At 44.0% G+C, this 14,500-nt stretch overlaps 1 protein-coding gene across 1 annotated transcript in view; it reads right to left on the bottom strand.

Moving 5' to 3' along the window:
* The window catches only part of HMCN1 (hemicentin 1), a 944,468-nt gene that overhangs the window by 602,773 nt on the left and 327,195 nt on the right, over positions 1-14,500 (bottom strand). Inside the window, exon 29 of the mRNA XM_073582913.1 lies at positions 4,441-4,567. Coding sequence (XP_073439014.1) covers positions 4,441-4,567 — 127 coding nt within the window. The remainder of the gene's footprint in view (positions 1-4,440; positions 4,568-14,500) is intronic.

Raw genomic sequence — 14,500 nt, 5'->3', positions numbered from 1 at the left:
TGAATACAATCATGGTGGTAGTTGATCGCCTGACCAAAGCTGCCCATTTTGTTTCGTGCACCGGCCTCCCCTCAGCTAAAGATACAGTGAACTTGGTTATACAGAATGTCTTTCGGTTACATGGGGTCCCGGATGAGATAATCTCTGACCGGGGAGTACAGTTCACTTCAAGATTCTGGAAGGGGTTTTGCTCTGCACTCAATATTAAGGTCTGTCTCTCTTCCGCTTACCATCCCCAGACTAATGGTCAGACTGAACGGACCAACCAGACGCTGGAACAATATCTAAGATGCTATGTCAGCCATCTCCAGGATGACTGGTTGGAGTTGCTGCCATTAGCCGAATTTTCATATAACAATTCTCAGAGCGCCTCCACTAAATTTACACCTTTCTTTGCCAATCTGGGTTATCATCCGTGTATCTTACCTAGGTCGCCAATTAATTCTCCGGTTCTGGCAGTGGAGGAAAGACTGACTGCGTTGAGGCAAAATCTGGAAGTTCTGAAGGAATCCCTGACCACAGCTCAAGAACGTTATAAGAAATCGGCTGATAGATTCCGTAAACCTGCACCCATGTTCAAGGTAGGAGATTCCGTGTGGTTAGCAACTAAGAATCTGAAGTTAAACCTTCCTTCACAGAAACTTGGACAGAAATTCATCGGCCCTTTCAAGATCAACGGTATTGTGAGCTCTGTGGCCTGCCGGCTGAAGCTGCCTAGGACTATGAAGGTACACCCAGTTTTTCATGTATCTTTACTAAAGCCTGTATGTCCTAATACCTTCCAGGGACGTGTTGTGCCACCTCCGCAGCCTGTGGTGATTGATGAGCAAGAACAATTTGTGGTGGAGGAAATTATTGATTCCAGGATTCGCAGGAATCGGCTCCAATATCTGATAAGATGGCAGGGATATTCCCCTGAGGAAGACTCTTGGAAACCTGTGGAAAACATCAATGCCCAACAGAAGATTTCTCGTTTTCATCGGAGATTCCCTGAGAAACCAGGTCCAGGATCGTCCTGAGGCCGCTTCTAAGGAGGGAGTAATGTCAGGACTCTGAACATTTTTACCTTTTTGCATTACTGCCCTTTTCCAAGATGGTGTCCTTGGTCTCATGTGCATTGTGTCCTTCTGCTATAAAACTCCACCCCAGCCTTCAGTCTGTGCTTGAGTATTCTGCCTTGCATCCAGCTCCTGACCTCTGATTGCTCCCTGGCTATATACCGTTTCCTGTGAACCTGTGTGGTGATCCTGCTTCTCTGCTCTGAGTTCCTGCTGCATACTCCAGTTTCCAGAACTCTTCTTCCTCTGCTGCTCATGTTTCACTTCCATCTGCATTTGCTGGACATGTAAGCTGTTCCTGCTCTGCAAGAGCATGAGACTATTTTCTTGGTCAAGCTAAGATAAGATTTGAACTGCCTTTTAAGCTTACCTATCTGTGTCTGGACTAAGACAAGGATTTATTCATGCCAAGTATCCTAAAGAAATAACTGTGCTTCATAGACTTTTTGCTTGATTGCATCTTCCTCTGAAGTTCCTATAGACTGCTAAGCTGCTTCGTATATTTTCTCCAAGTGTTGTGGACTTGAGTTTTTTTCTGCACCTGTTGTATCACCGTGTGTTAATATAGACTTTACCACTTATAAAGCTGTGTCCTGTAGTCATCTTGTTCCATGCACAGAGTCTCCTGAGTTATCCCCTATAATTATTACAACAGGCCATACAAAGTCCATACTGACTTCATCTACCTCATTACAGTCAATGGTTCTGCCTGAGTTATGTATTTCACAAATTTAGATGGAAATGCAGTCATAATTTCTCAGCATAGACAGCATGGGATAAATGTGAACCAAGCCTTAAAATCAATCCAAAATGTTATGTACCCAACAATGGTATTAATAAAAGCTTCCACTCAACCCGCAAAAAACAAGTCCCCCATTTAGTCCGTCATCTGTCTTCAGAAATATAAAAGGGTCCCCCTCCAAAAAAATACAGCAAAATCTGAGCTCCCAAAACCAAATTCACTTGTATTTCCCTCTGGGTCCTCATATTGGGCCTAAACCGCAATTAATGTATTGCATTGCGGTAGTAAGGAGCAAATACTTAGTTTACAGAGTGCATCTCTTCAGAGCTACAAGCTGGGCTCAAAGTATTGGGCACTTAAATAGCATATTTGCAATTTTTAACATTTTAGTGACAAATGTATTTTTTTTAGTTTCATGGCCCAGTGTCTGTGAAATACCTGTGGTGTCAACATGCTCATTATACGTCTAGATAAATTCATTGGGAGGTGTAATTTCTTGAAATGGGGTCATTTTTGAGATAATATGCAAACACAATCTTATCAAGCAAAACTGCCCCTCCATCGAACTTTGCAACAAAACAGAGACCCAAGCAAAAAGGCCAGCTCATCCATAATTACAATAACCAAGTCTTCACGCCCCACGAAGAAGCAAACCAAGAAACATGCATTGGGGTCTACCTATTCCACGTCCAGCAGCAGGTTGGTCACAGGGACAAACTTACAAAATCAGCATGGGATCAACTAATTATTTCCTTCATTGTATATGATCTTACAGAGTCTTATGAGGACAGCCTAGACATATTAAAACATTGGGCATTCAGGATGTAGTTTAATTATAACAGACTACAAACTAATTTTAAGTAGCTCCGCTAGTTTGTTAAAACAACTTTGTGGTGTTTAGATATTGTTCTGAAAGTTAATGCAGCATCTGAAAATGTTCTTGACTTAATTGACTAATTTGTATTTGTAATATTGTTACAATATTGTTCATATTCTGCTGTTGTAACAATATTTTAGCAGTAGAGTGTCGCAAACTGTACCTCGAAGTAGGGAAACCTGTACATATACAGTCATGGCTGAAAGTATTGGACCCCTAAAATTGTTCCAGAAGATTATTGCAATTACATGTTTTGCTATGCACATTTATTTCCTTTGTGTGTATTGGAACAACAAAAAAAAGAGAACAAAAGGAAAATTGAACATAATTTCACAAAAAAAAACAAAATGGGCCAGACAAAATTGTTGGCACCCTCAACTTAATATTTAGTTGTACACCATTTGGAATGAATAACTGCAATCAATCACTGCCTATAAAAATCAACAAGCTTCTTACAACTCTCAACTGGAATTTAGGACTGCTCTCCGTTTGCAAACTGCTCCAGGTCTCCTATATATGAATGGTGCCTTCTTCCAACAGCAATTTTAAGATCTCTCCATCTCAGTCTCCATAGGTGTTCAATAGGATTTTGATTCACACTGATTGTCGGCCACTTCAGAACGCTCCAGCTCTTTGTTTCCATCCATTTCTGGGTGCTTCTTGAAGTTTGGGGTCATTGTCAGGCAGGAAGACCCATGACCTAGGATGTAAACACAGCTTTCTGACACTGGACACTACATTGTGACCCAAAATCCTTTGGGAATCTTCACATTTCATGATGCCTTGCACACATTCAAGGCACCCAGTGCGAGAGGCTGTAAAACAACCTCAAACATATTTGACAGTGGGTACTGCGTTTTCTTTGAATGATGTGCTTTCCAAAAATCTCTATCTTGGTCACATCTATCTACAAGATGCTTTCCCAGAAGGATTTTGGCTTACTCACTGAAGTCTAGCTTTTGTATGTCTCTGTGTCAGCAGTTGTGTCCTTCTGAGTCTCCTGCCATATCATTTCATTTCATTCAAATGTTGACGGATAGTTTGCACTGATACTGATGCACCCTGAGTCTGTAGGACACCTTGAATTTCTTTGGAACTAGATTGAGGCTGCTTATCCACCATCCGGACTATCCTGCTTTGCAAACTTTCATCAATTTTTCTCTGCCATCCATGCTCAGGGAGATTAGCTACAGTGTCATGGATTGTAAATGTCTTCATTATGTTGTGCACCATGGACAAGGAAATATCAAGATTTCTGGAGATGGATTGCAACAATTTTGGTTCTGAAGTCTTCAGACAATTCTTTTCTCCGCTTTCTGTTTTTTCCATGCTTAGTGTGGCACACCCAGATGAACAAAGCAAAGATTCAGTCAATTTCTCCCCTTTTTATCTGTTGTCAGGTGTAATTTTCACACTGTGATAGCCACAGGTGATTTTGTACTACCATCACATGCTTGAAACAAAGTTGTTTACGCTCAATTTTGGAAAGGTGTCCTTAATTTTGTGCAATCCATTTTGGGGGTGTTGTTTGAAATTATGTCCAAATTGCCCTTTTTTCTCTTTTTTTGTGTTTTTCCAATACACACAAAGTGAGTAAACATGTAATTGCAATAATATTCTAAGAGAAATGCTTCATTTCCTGGAACCATTTCATGGGTGCCAACACTTTTGGCCATTACTGTATTATTTTGATTTATCCAGAGCTAAGGTAAAAACCTTCTTACATTTGTTAGCAAAATGTATTGTATTTTTTAAATACTTACCTATTTTCTTTGAACCACTGAATGGCAGGGAATGGTTTTCCTTTCACCTTACACTCCAGTTTTGCTTCATTTCCAGCTATTACAGAAACATTAATAATTTTTCCACTGCTTACAATTTCTGGAGGATCTAGTAAAAAAAAATTAAAAAAAATAATTTTACATGCATGAAATGTAAATCAAATGGTAAAACTGGAAAGACAAAAAAGCGCAAATAGGGTCTTATCTTGATAACCAAGTGGTATACAATATTGTAGGTAAGCTCACCTGTTAGGTTTGTGACAGTCACAACTCAAATAGAAGCATGTTAAGGCTGCTGCTGGACCACCAATGAGACAGGATGCAGTAAGTAAGAAATACGGTGATTCAGAGTCCATGCTGCCCAAGGTTAAAAGGTACAACCGCACACAAAGGTGGTGCATGAAGCATGAAGGTGGTTTATTATGTCATCGCTTTCAAAGTTTTCAAACCTCTTCATCAGGATAAAGCATTGTGGTTTGTTCTTGATGAAGAGGTTTGAAAGCCTTGAAATGCGTTGACGTAATAAATTGCATTCATTGAAACTGATGAACTCTGGTAAACTGTCTGACGTCAGCTCAGTAATACACTGCGGGAGCAAATACCTCCAGTCAGTGTATCGCTGGAGGCCGGGTAGAGTGGTCATATCTCCCGATGTGACTGTTCCACATGTGATATCACCGTGGGACACTTGGTATTAAATGGACTACGTCAGACAGGATAGTATAATATGTTTGTTTATTATTTTTTGATTGTTGCAGGAGACGAGGGCGTCAGGGAATAGGCGTTCAGTAATTATGGTAAATTAAGATTCAATAAAGGAGTCTGTTTGATTATTTCAAATAAAGGACTTTATTTTGGCTGTATCTTTATTTTCCATGTAACTATAGGATTAGTAATGGATAGGTGTCATATAGACACCTCACTATTACTAAACAGTGGGCTTGATGTCACCTGACAATACAAAGGTCACATCAACCCCACAAATATGAACCCTGTAGTGTCGTGATGTCGGCGATAAAGAATTCAGAGACGTACACTGATGTGCTGGTGCTTGGCTGCTAGGCCGTGCTTTTTTTTTTTAATCCTTACTTCCTCCTTCCTCTCCACGTCCCTGCCCCCGACTCCTCCTCTCCCCTACATCACTGTTACTAGGCAAAGAATGCAAACAAGGGCAACAGCCCACAAACAACAGGAGATGTGACAACATCACACCTCTTCTTTTCTCACAACAAAAAAACTGAAACATTTGAAGAATATTGTCGTTCAAACATTAAGTCTCACTGCAGAACATAGTCTGTAAGGTGGGCAGGTGGTCTGCGATAGGTCCTAGTCGGATAGCGGTGAGACGGCCCATCACCAGATAAGCCCTGATTATCCCCGGAGACATCCCCTGTTAGGCTTACGGCATCTCCAGTCTCTGGCAGGAAGTCGTCGCTCTCCGCTTCCTCAATAGGGGTGGTTTTTGGGACGTGGCCCCGGAGTTTTTTAAAGTGGGACACATTTCGTGTGACCTGACGACTTTGATTCTGGGCAGTAACCATGGTGCCCTTAACGCCTATAACTTGAAAGGGTTCCGGATAGTACGGTGACGCAAACTTGCTAGTCGCTTTTAACCTTTGTGCCAGGACCCAATCGCCCACCTGTATTGCCGGCTGTCTGCCTCGATGGTTGCGCTTATCTGCATACCGTTTCATCTTTTCCTTTGATATGGAGTCATTAATAGAAATCGGGGTCTGGACGGCGATTGCTGGAATGCTTGGAAGTTTGACCCGTAAGGGCCTGTTGAACAGTGCCGTTGCAGGTGGTATTCCCGTTGTAGAGTGGGGTGTAGCCCTGTTCTGTCTGAGGAATGCGTTCAACTCTTGCTGTAAGTCCTTGTGCTCCATGGTAGCAATCCTTAGGGTCTTGTTGAGCGATTGCATGAATCGTTCGACTTCACCGTTGGCCTGAGGCCAGCAAGGAGTTATTTTCCGGTGTGTGAAACCCAGGTAGGTTGCGAAGGACTGAAAGTCTGTGCTATTAAAAGGCGGTCCATTGTCAGATTTCACGATCTCCGGTATGCCATATGCTGAGAAGATCTTGTCTAATTTTGGTAAAACAGCCTTGGCCGAGGTTGTAGAAACATGTTCGATGACTGGAAACCTTGAATAGTCAGCAATGATCACCAGCAGATAGGAGCTATCCGGTAGACTGCAGAAATCGATGCTAACAGCTATCCATGGGCCGGCTGGCAGGGGTGTCATTTGTAATGGTGCACGTCTATGGGCAACTGTAGTGGCTTGGCACGGTATGCATGTTTCAACGAGTGCCTCCACCTTTTTGTCAAGTCCAGGAAACCACACTTTCTCCTGCAGTAGCTGCTTCGTTTTCACGACCCCTTGATGAGCTTCATGCGCCAGATCCAGTACCCTGCTCTGAAGTTTCTGAGGTATCACCAGGCGATTATCTCTTAAGAGCATATTTGAGTCTGATACTGATAGTGAATGTCTCGCGTTAAAGAAAACCTCCAGGTACCCAGCTTGATCAGTAGGGTGAATGCCGGCCTCAGCGAGAAAACTGCTCCAGTTCTTAGACCGAACCGTCTCTATCACAAATTGAAGTTGGTGATCGGCATCCAGCGCTTGCTTAATTTCCTGTATGGTCATAGCTTTTGGTACCGAATGGGCGACGACAAAGTTGACATGCTCCTCCGCCAGAATCGTCGCGGGGATGTCGTCTGTGGTGGGCTGTGGTGCTGGGTGTCTCGAGAAATAGTCTGCGGGATTTCCAGCTCCCGCCTCGTATCTCAACTGGAGATGATAGTTCTGTAAGCGGAGCAACCAGCATTCAAGACGCGGGGGAGGCTTTGAAGAGGGCTTATTGAAAATTGGGACGAGTGGCTTGTGGTCAGTTATCACTGTGAATTGATGTCCAAAAAGGTATAAATGGAAATGAAGGCACCCCCACACAACTGCCAGGGCTTCTCTCTCAGTTTGTGAATATCGCTGCTCTGTATCCGTTAGTGTCTTGCTGGCATATGAGATTGTGGATATGTCGCCTGCGCTAGACACTTGTGTGAGAATTGCCCCTAGGCCTACTGGACTAGCATCCACCAGTAGCTGTGTGGGTTTTGACGGGTCAAAATAGGCCATGACAGTGTCGCTGGTTAGGTTGGTTTTCAATGCGTCAAAAGCTGCTTGCTGCTCAGTGCCCCATGTCCACGGAGAGTCTTTCTTTGTGAGCTTTCGCAAAGGTTCAGAAACAGTGGCTAGGTCAGGTATAAATCGCCCACAGTATGTGACCAGTCCTAGGAAGCTGCGAACATCTGACACATTTTGCGGTGGGCTAGCCGATTTTATGGCAGCCACTTTCTGTGGGTCAGCTGAAACTCCTTGTTCAGAAAATATGTATCCAAAAAAAGTTAATGATTTTTGGTTAAATTCACATTTTGACGGATTGACAGTGAGATTGCAGGCTTGGAGTCTTTGAAATACTTGTTCTAGGCGATTGTCATGTTCCTCTTGGGTTGTGCCATAAATGAGAATGTCATCACTGACGTTGAGGACTCCTGCAATGCCAGACAGAACCTGGCTGACGATATTCTGAAAAATTTCTGCGGCCGATGAGATGCCAAAGTTCAATCTCTTAAATCTGCGCAGGCCCACATGCGTGCTAAAAGTTGTAATGTACCTGGAGTCTGGATGCAATTCAAGTTGATGATACCCTGAGTTTAGGTCAATTTTTGAAAATACCTTCGCTCCATTCAGGTCTGCGAGAATGTCATCAATAGTGGGCGTGATGTGCCTTTCTCTTTGGATCGCCCGATTGGCGAGGCGCATATCCACACATAGTCGGATTTTACCTGGCTGCTTCGGTTTAGGTGCAACAACGATTGGTGAAACCCAGGGGGTCGGGCCTTCAACGCGTTCGACGACATCGGACGCCTCCAGGTCTTGCAGTTCTTGCTCCACAAGCTTGCGGACATGGAATGGAATGCGCCTGTGGGGCTGAATAGAGGGCTGTACTGACGGATCTATATGCAATTTTATTTGAACATCCTTTAGCTTACCTAGGCCTTTAAAGAGATTTGGGTACTTCTGCATAATGTGGTGGGCCGAAGGACCTGTAATGCTGTTGACAAGGTTCACAAGGCCCAGAGATATTGCACTGGTACAGCTGAGAAGTGTGTCCGCAGAGCATTCTACCACATAGAAGGTGTCAGTGATGGACTTTCCTTCAGCTGCTACTTCTGACTGAAATTTTCCGCACGGGGCAGTGCAGCTGCTGAGCCATAAGGAAAAATCTTTATGTTAGTACTTTGTAGAGTAGGTTTGTTTAGGAGATGGTTGTAGACTGTATGACTGATGACGTTGACTGATGCCCCCGTGTCCACCAGGGCTTCTATTGGATTGCCATTCACTAGGATTACTCGTTTTGGATTAGTAACTGCGTGCACAGTATTAGATCCCTCCTCCGTCACAGAGAATAAATAGGTGCTGTGGGACTCGTCATTAATCTGCAGTGTTTGGATCTTCGGTGACCTAGGTTGTGCGGTGGTATGAGGAGATTGTGGCTTGGATCTACACACCTTTGCAAAATGATTTTGCTTTCCGCAATTATGACAAGTTCCTCCCTTTGCTGGGCAGACATTCTGGTGAGGATACGATCCACCGCAGTTGTAACATGTGGCTGCCTGCGTGCGAGGCACATTTGGTTTCTGTGTAAGCTTTGCTATAGAAGATGTCGCGTCTGGCTCATGCTCGATGTTCTCTATCAGTTTAGCTTGTTTGTCTGCAGCATCATTTATACGCGCTGTATCTAGCAACTTCGCTAACGTCATGGTGGGGTCTCTGAGTGCTTGTCTCCTTAACTTGGAGGAAATACATCCTTGTACGATCTGCATTTGGATTTCTTTGTCTACCTCCGCAAATTCACAGTGCGCTGCAAGGTGTCGTAGCCGGACATGATACTCAGCCATGCTTTCTGTTGGCGACTGCTTTGACTGCCTGAACTTAAAAATTTCAAATGCCGGATTTCTGTGAGGGGAGAAGTGCTTGCTTAATGCAGCTTTGCTGAGCTCATAGTCCTTGTCCTCCCCTGTATTCGGCAGAGTAGTGAATATATCGTAAACCTGCTCCCCTGCGTAGTGTAATAGCATGGCTTTTTTCCGGGTATCATCAGAGACATTCATGGCTTGCAGAAATATCTCGAATCGCTTTAGCCATTTATCCCAAGATACTGCCAGGTTTGCTTGGGACTGATGCACATCAAAAGCGGGAAATGCGGGTAGACAAGCCATAGTGAGTGCTGATAGCCTTGTAGACTGTTCGTGGGACTGAAATACCTGTGGCTGATAAATGAACGCTTCCTCGTCGCCAGTTGTAGTGTCGTGATGTCGGCGATAAAGAATTCAGAGACATACACTGATGTGCTGGTGCTTGGCTGCTAGGCCGTGCTTTTTTTTGTTTTAATCCTTACTTCCTCTTTCCTCTCCACGTCCCTGCCCCCGACTCCTCCTCTCCCCTACATCACTGTTACTAGGCAAAGAATGCAAACAAGGGCAACAGCCCACAAACAACAGGAGATGTGACAACATCACAAACCCCACTTGTCACTGCTACAGGGCAAGTGGGAAGAGTGAGGCTAAGTGCCAGAACTGGCGCATCTAAAAGATGTGCCATTTCTTGGACAGCTGAGAGCTGATGTTTTTAGCCTGGGGGGTGCCAATATCCACTGCCCCTTCCCAGGCTATTAATATCAGCCTCCAGCTATCTGTCTAGCCTTTGCTAGTTTGATTTTATAGGGGGACCCCATGTCAATTTTATTCTGGGGTTCTCCTATAAACTAGCTAGTAAAGGATAAACAAACAGCTGTGAGCTGATATTAATAGTCTGGGAACCTTTATGGCTAATGGCTTCTTCCCAGAATAATAACATCAACCCTCAGCCATTGGCTTTCACTCTGCTGGTGATGAAAGTTAAGTGGGAGCCCATGCAATTTTTTAAAAAAATTTTTGAAAAATAAACAGATATTGCTTTTCACGCAGATTTCTAACAGTTGTTGTTTTGTTGAGTTTGTGTGTGTATTTATTTAACTCTTTATGTACTGCTTTACTAATGAGGGTATCAGGCCGACAACTGTTCATTACTAAACCTTGGGCTTGGTATTATATATATACACTCACTGGCCACTTTATTAGGTACACCTGTCCAACTGTGTGTTAAGACTTAATTTCTAATCAGCCAATCACATGGCGGCAACTCAGTGCATTTAGGCATGTAGACATGGTCAAGACAATCTCCTGCAGTTCAAACCGAGCATCAGTATGGGGAAGAAAGGTGATTTGAGTGCCTTTGAACGTGGCATGATTGTTGGTGCCAGAAGGGCTGGTCTGAGTATTTCAGAAACTGCTGATCTACTGGGATTTTCACGCACAACCATCTCTAGGGTTTACAGAGAATGGTCCGAAAAAGAAAAAAAATCCAGTGAGCGGCAGTTCTGTGGCCGGAAATGCCTTGTTGATGCCAGAGGTCAGAGGAGAATGGGCAGACTGGTTCGAGCTGATAGAAAGGCAACAGTGACTCAAATTGCCACCCGTTACAACCAAGGTAGGCAGAAGAGCATCTCTGAACGCACAGTGCGTCGAACTTTGAGGCAGATGGGCTACAGCAGCAGAAGACCACACCGGGTACCACTCCTCTCAGCTAAGAACAGGAAACTGAGGCTACAATTTGCACAAGCTCATCGAAATTGGACAGTAGAAGATTGGAAAAACGTTGCCTGGTCTGATGAGTCTCGATTTCTGCTGCGACATTCGGATGGTAGGGTCAGAATTTGGCGTAAACAACATGAAAGCATGGATCCATCCTGCCTTGTATCAACGGTTCAGGCTGGTGGTGGTGGTGTCATGGTGTGGGGAATTTTTTCTTGGCACTCTTTGGGCCCCTTGGTACCAATTGAGCATTGTTGCAACGCCACAGCCTACCTGAGTATTGTTGCTGACCATGTCCATCCCTTTATGACCACAATGTACCCAACATCTGATGGCTACTTTCAGCAGGATAATGCGCCATGTCATAAAGCTCGAATCATCTCAGATTGGTTTCTTGAACATGACAATGAGTTCACTGTACTCAAATGGCCTCCTCAGTCACCAGATCTCAATCCAATAGAGCATCTTTGGGATGTGGTGGAACGGGAGATTCGCATCAGGGATGTGCAGCCGACAAATCTGCGCCAACTGTGTGATGCCATCATGTCAATATGGTCCAAAAACTCTGAGGAATGCTTCCAGCACCTTGTTGAATCTCTGCCACGAAGAATTGAGGCAGTTCTGAAGGCAAAAGGGGGTCCAACCCGTTACTAGCATGGTGTACCTAATAAAGTGGCCAGTGAGTGTATATATATATATATATATATATATATATATATACATACTGATATTTGTTTTGTGTGTGTATACATTAAAAATTTGAACACGGTATTGTGACGTCCGTCCGCGGATCTGGGCTGCAGTAGGGACAGCACCCCGAGAAACCCTGAGACCCTTAACCCCTATACAGGGATCAGGAATTGTAGCAAGGCCCAGGGGGTGGCAGTCTAGCGGAGCAGTGCGCCAGAGCAGGACGGTCGCCAATAGGGAAGAAGGCAGGAAACCAAAAACGTAATAAGAAACTGGGCGAGCAGCGGTAAAAGTACAAAAACGGCAGGCTGTAGCAGAGTCGACAGTCCAGGCCAAGGTCACACAACGGGAGGGCGGTAAAAGTACAAAAACGGCAGGCTATAGCAGAGTTGACAGTCCAGGCCAAGGTCACACAACGAGAGGGCGGTTAAAGTACAAAAACGGCAGGCAGTAGCAGAGTCGAATATCCAGGCCAAGGTCACAAACTGGGAGAATAGCAGAGGTACAAAATTGTCAGGCAGTAGAGGGGTCAAAAATCCAGGCTGAGGTCAGAGTCAAACAATAGCAAATCACACAGTAGCACATAGGGGAACCAAGAATATATCTGGCGGCTTGCAAGACCAGTCCCAAGGTATTTGAGGGATCAGGTCATCCCTCACAGGCTCCCGGACTGATGATGTCATCAGGACCGCCCCCAGGACCAGGCCAGATGGCGATGCACCAACCGCTCCATGACCGACAGAGGAGCGGAGCCTGCGTCCATCAGATGCATGCGCAGGAGCCCCTTCTCTGTCGCCGCCAACACTCGGGGGAGAACTACGGCGCCTCCCAGTGACCGAGGCAGGAACAGCAGGCCCCGAGTCTGACGGCGATGTGACAGTCCGGCGCCTCCTAGTGGCCGAGGCCGGGACAGCAGACCCCGAGTCTGATGGTGATGTGACAGGTATGTAATGATATTATGGTCTTCAATGGAGAATGAAAAAGAAAAGGTTGAATAAGGAAATGACATCACAATTCTTTTTTGTTTAATAATATATCTTTATTTAGCTCTATAGATTTACAAAAACGCATGAAGAAATGTATGCAAAAGCGTGCATATTTTCCACTGCGTTTTTCTGACAAATGATGCAGAAACCTTGAAGAAATTTCTGCAAGCAAATATGCAACGTCTGCACATAGCGTAAATGTTATCCCAAAATGTATTCTTGCCAATGACAATATTTACTTTATAACTATAAGAAAATATAACAGTTCTGATTGAAAAGTGTTTTATGGTCTCAACTATACAAAGAATTCAACAACAAAACAAAACACTATTGGTGGTCAGGAAATCATTTAGGACTAATTTTAAAGTGTCATTCAGACATTCATGAAAAACGGTCTACGTTTTAACTGTGATTTACAGGCTGCAGGTCTCCCAACCCGAACTCATCAGCCTCATATAGTCCTACTAGCAGGATCCAACATAGACAGAAGAGGCCCCTATGCAAGAACAATTTTATTGGCCCTTTGCAGCTCAATAGCTCATTATAATGAGCCTCAGTGCCATAACGCTCACGTCACATCAAAGTAGCGATATCTGTACAATTGCCTTCCAGAGACTGACAGCTCCTACTCCAGCAAGTTGGCATTTATGAAACTAAAAATGTTCATGGACTATGTGGGTTGCACAAATTATAACAAATTAGCATAAGAACAGCAATCACACATTTCCTAAAGGAAAAATGCCATGTAAAATAATACTATTGACCTGCAGATATGTGGTTAATCTGCAGGTTTATGGTATTCAGTGCTGCCATACTGAGAGACCCACTGCAAGGAGGGTATCACAGGGGTGGTACCAGTGCAGTTTCAGTCACCGTTAAAGAGCAGTGGCTGTATCCGTGCCCTGGCACTGACTGACAGCCATCCCTAATGCTGATCCTGCTGTCAGTCCCTATACACAGAGCGGTGAGTAAAGTCGTATCGGCGCTAGCCCTATGACTGGGAGCCGTACACAGCTGGGGAATAAAGATAATTTCCTTCCGGCAGAGGAGCTCTCAGTGCCAGCGCCGCACGGTATCAAAACGCTATTAACCTGCAGATTAGCCTCATATCTGCAGGTTAATAGTGTTATTTTATATGACTGATTCCCTTCAAAGAGAATGTAAAACCTATATTATTTTGTAATAATTAAAAAAAAACAGATCTGATATTTCTTTTTTACAATTTATGTGTATTATCTTATTGCAGATTCTTATATACTTTCTCTTTGTAAATGATTTTGGTGACAGTTATCTTCTTGCCTGAGCTTCTGTTAACTGTATTTAGAAATAGGTATTACTGTAGGCACATGTACCATACACCGCAACAGACCGGCTAATTCACTCCTGTAAGAAATGCAAATTAGGGAAGGCGAGGAGCTAAGTACTGTAGGTGCCATTCTGTGTCATCTGGATATTGATGTCATACTACTATCTCTAATGATGATGTTATACCTACTGGAAAAAGCTGCTTATAGAAGAGGACAGAATTTATAACAGCTATGCTTCTGCTGATGCGGCTGAGGACAGAAAGAGCTCTGGCTGCCAACCCAGAGCCGGATAAGTTGCTATGGAAAGCAGATCTCTGACCATGGTTTTGTGTCTAGCATATACCAAAGCCTTTGAGATGTTTGTAGAT

This window comes from Dendrobates tinctorius, unplaced genomic scaffold, assembly GCF_039654945.1.
Source record: "Dendrobates tinctorius isolate UK_male_01 unplaced genomic scaffold, ASM3965494v1 ptg000074l, whole genome shotgun sequence".
Lineage (NCBI taxonomy): Eukaryota > Metazoa > Chordata > Amphibia > Anura > Dendrobatidae > Dendrobates > Dendrobates tinctorius.
The sequence above is the reverse complement of the archived record's forward strand: the minus strand, read 5'-3'. Positions and strand labels throughout refer to the sequence as shown.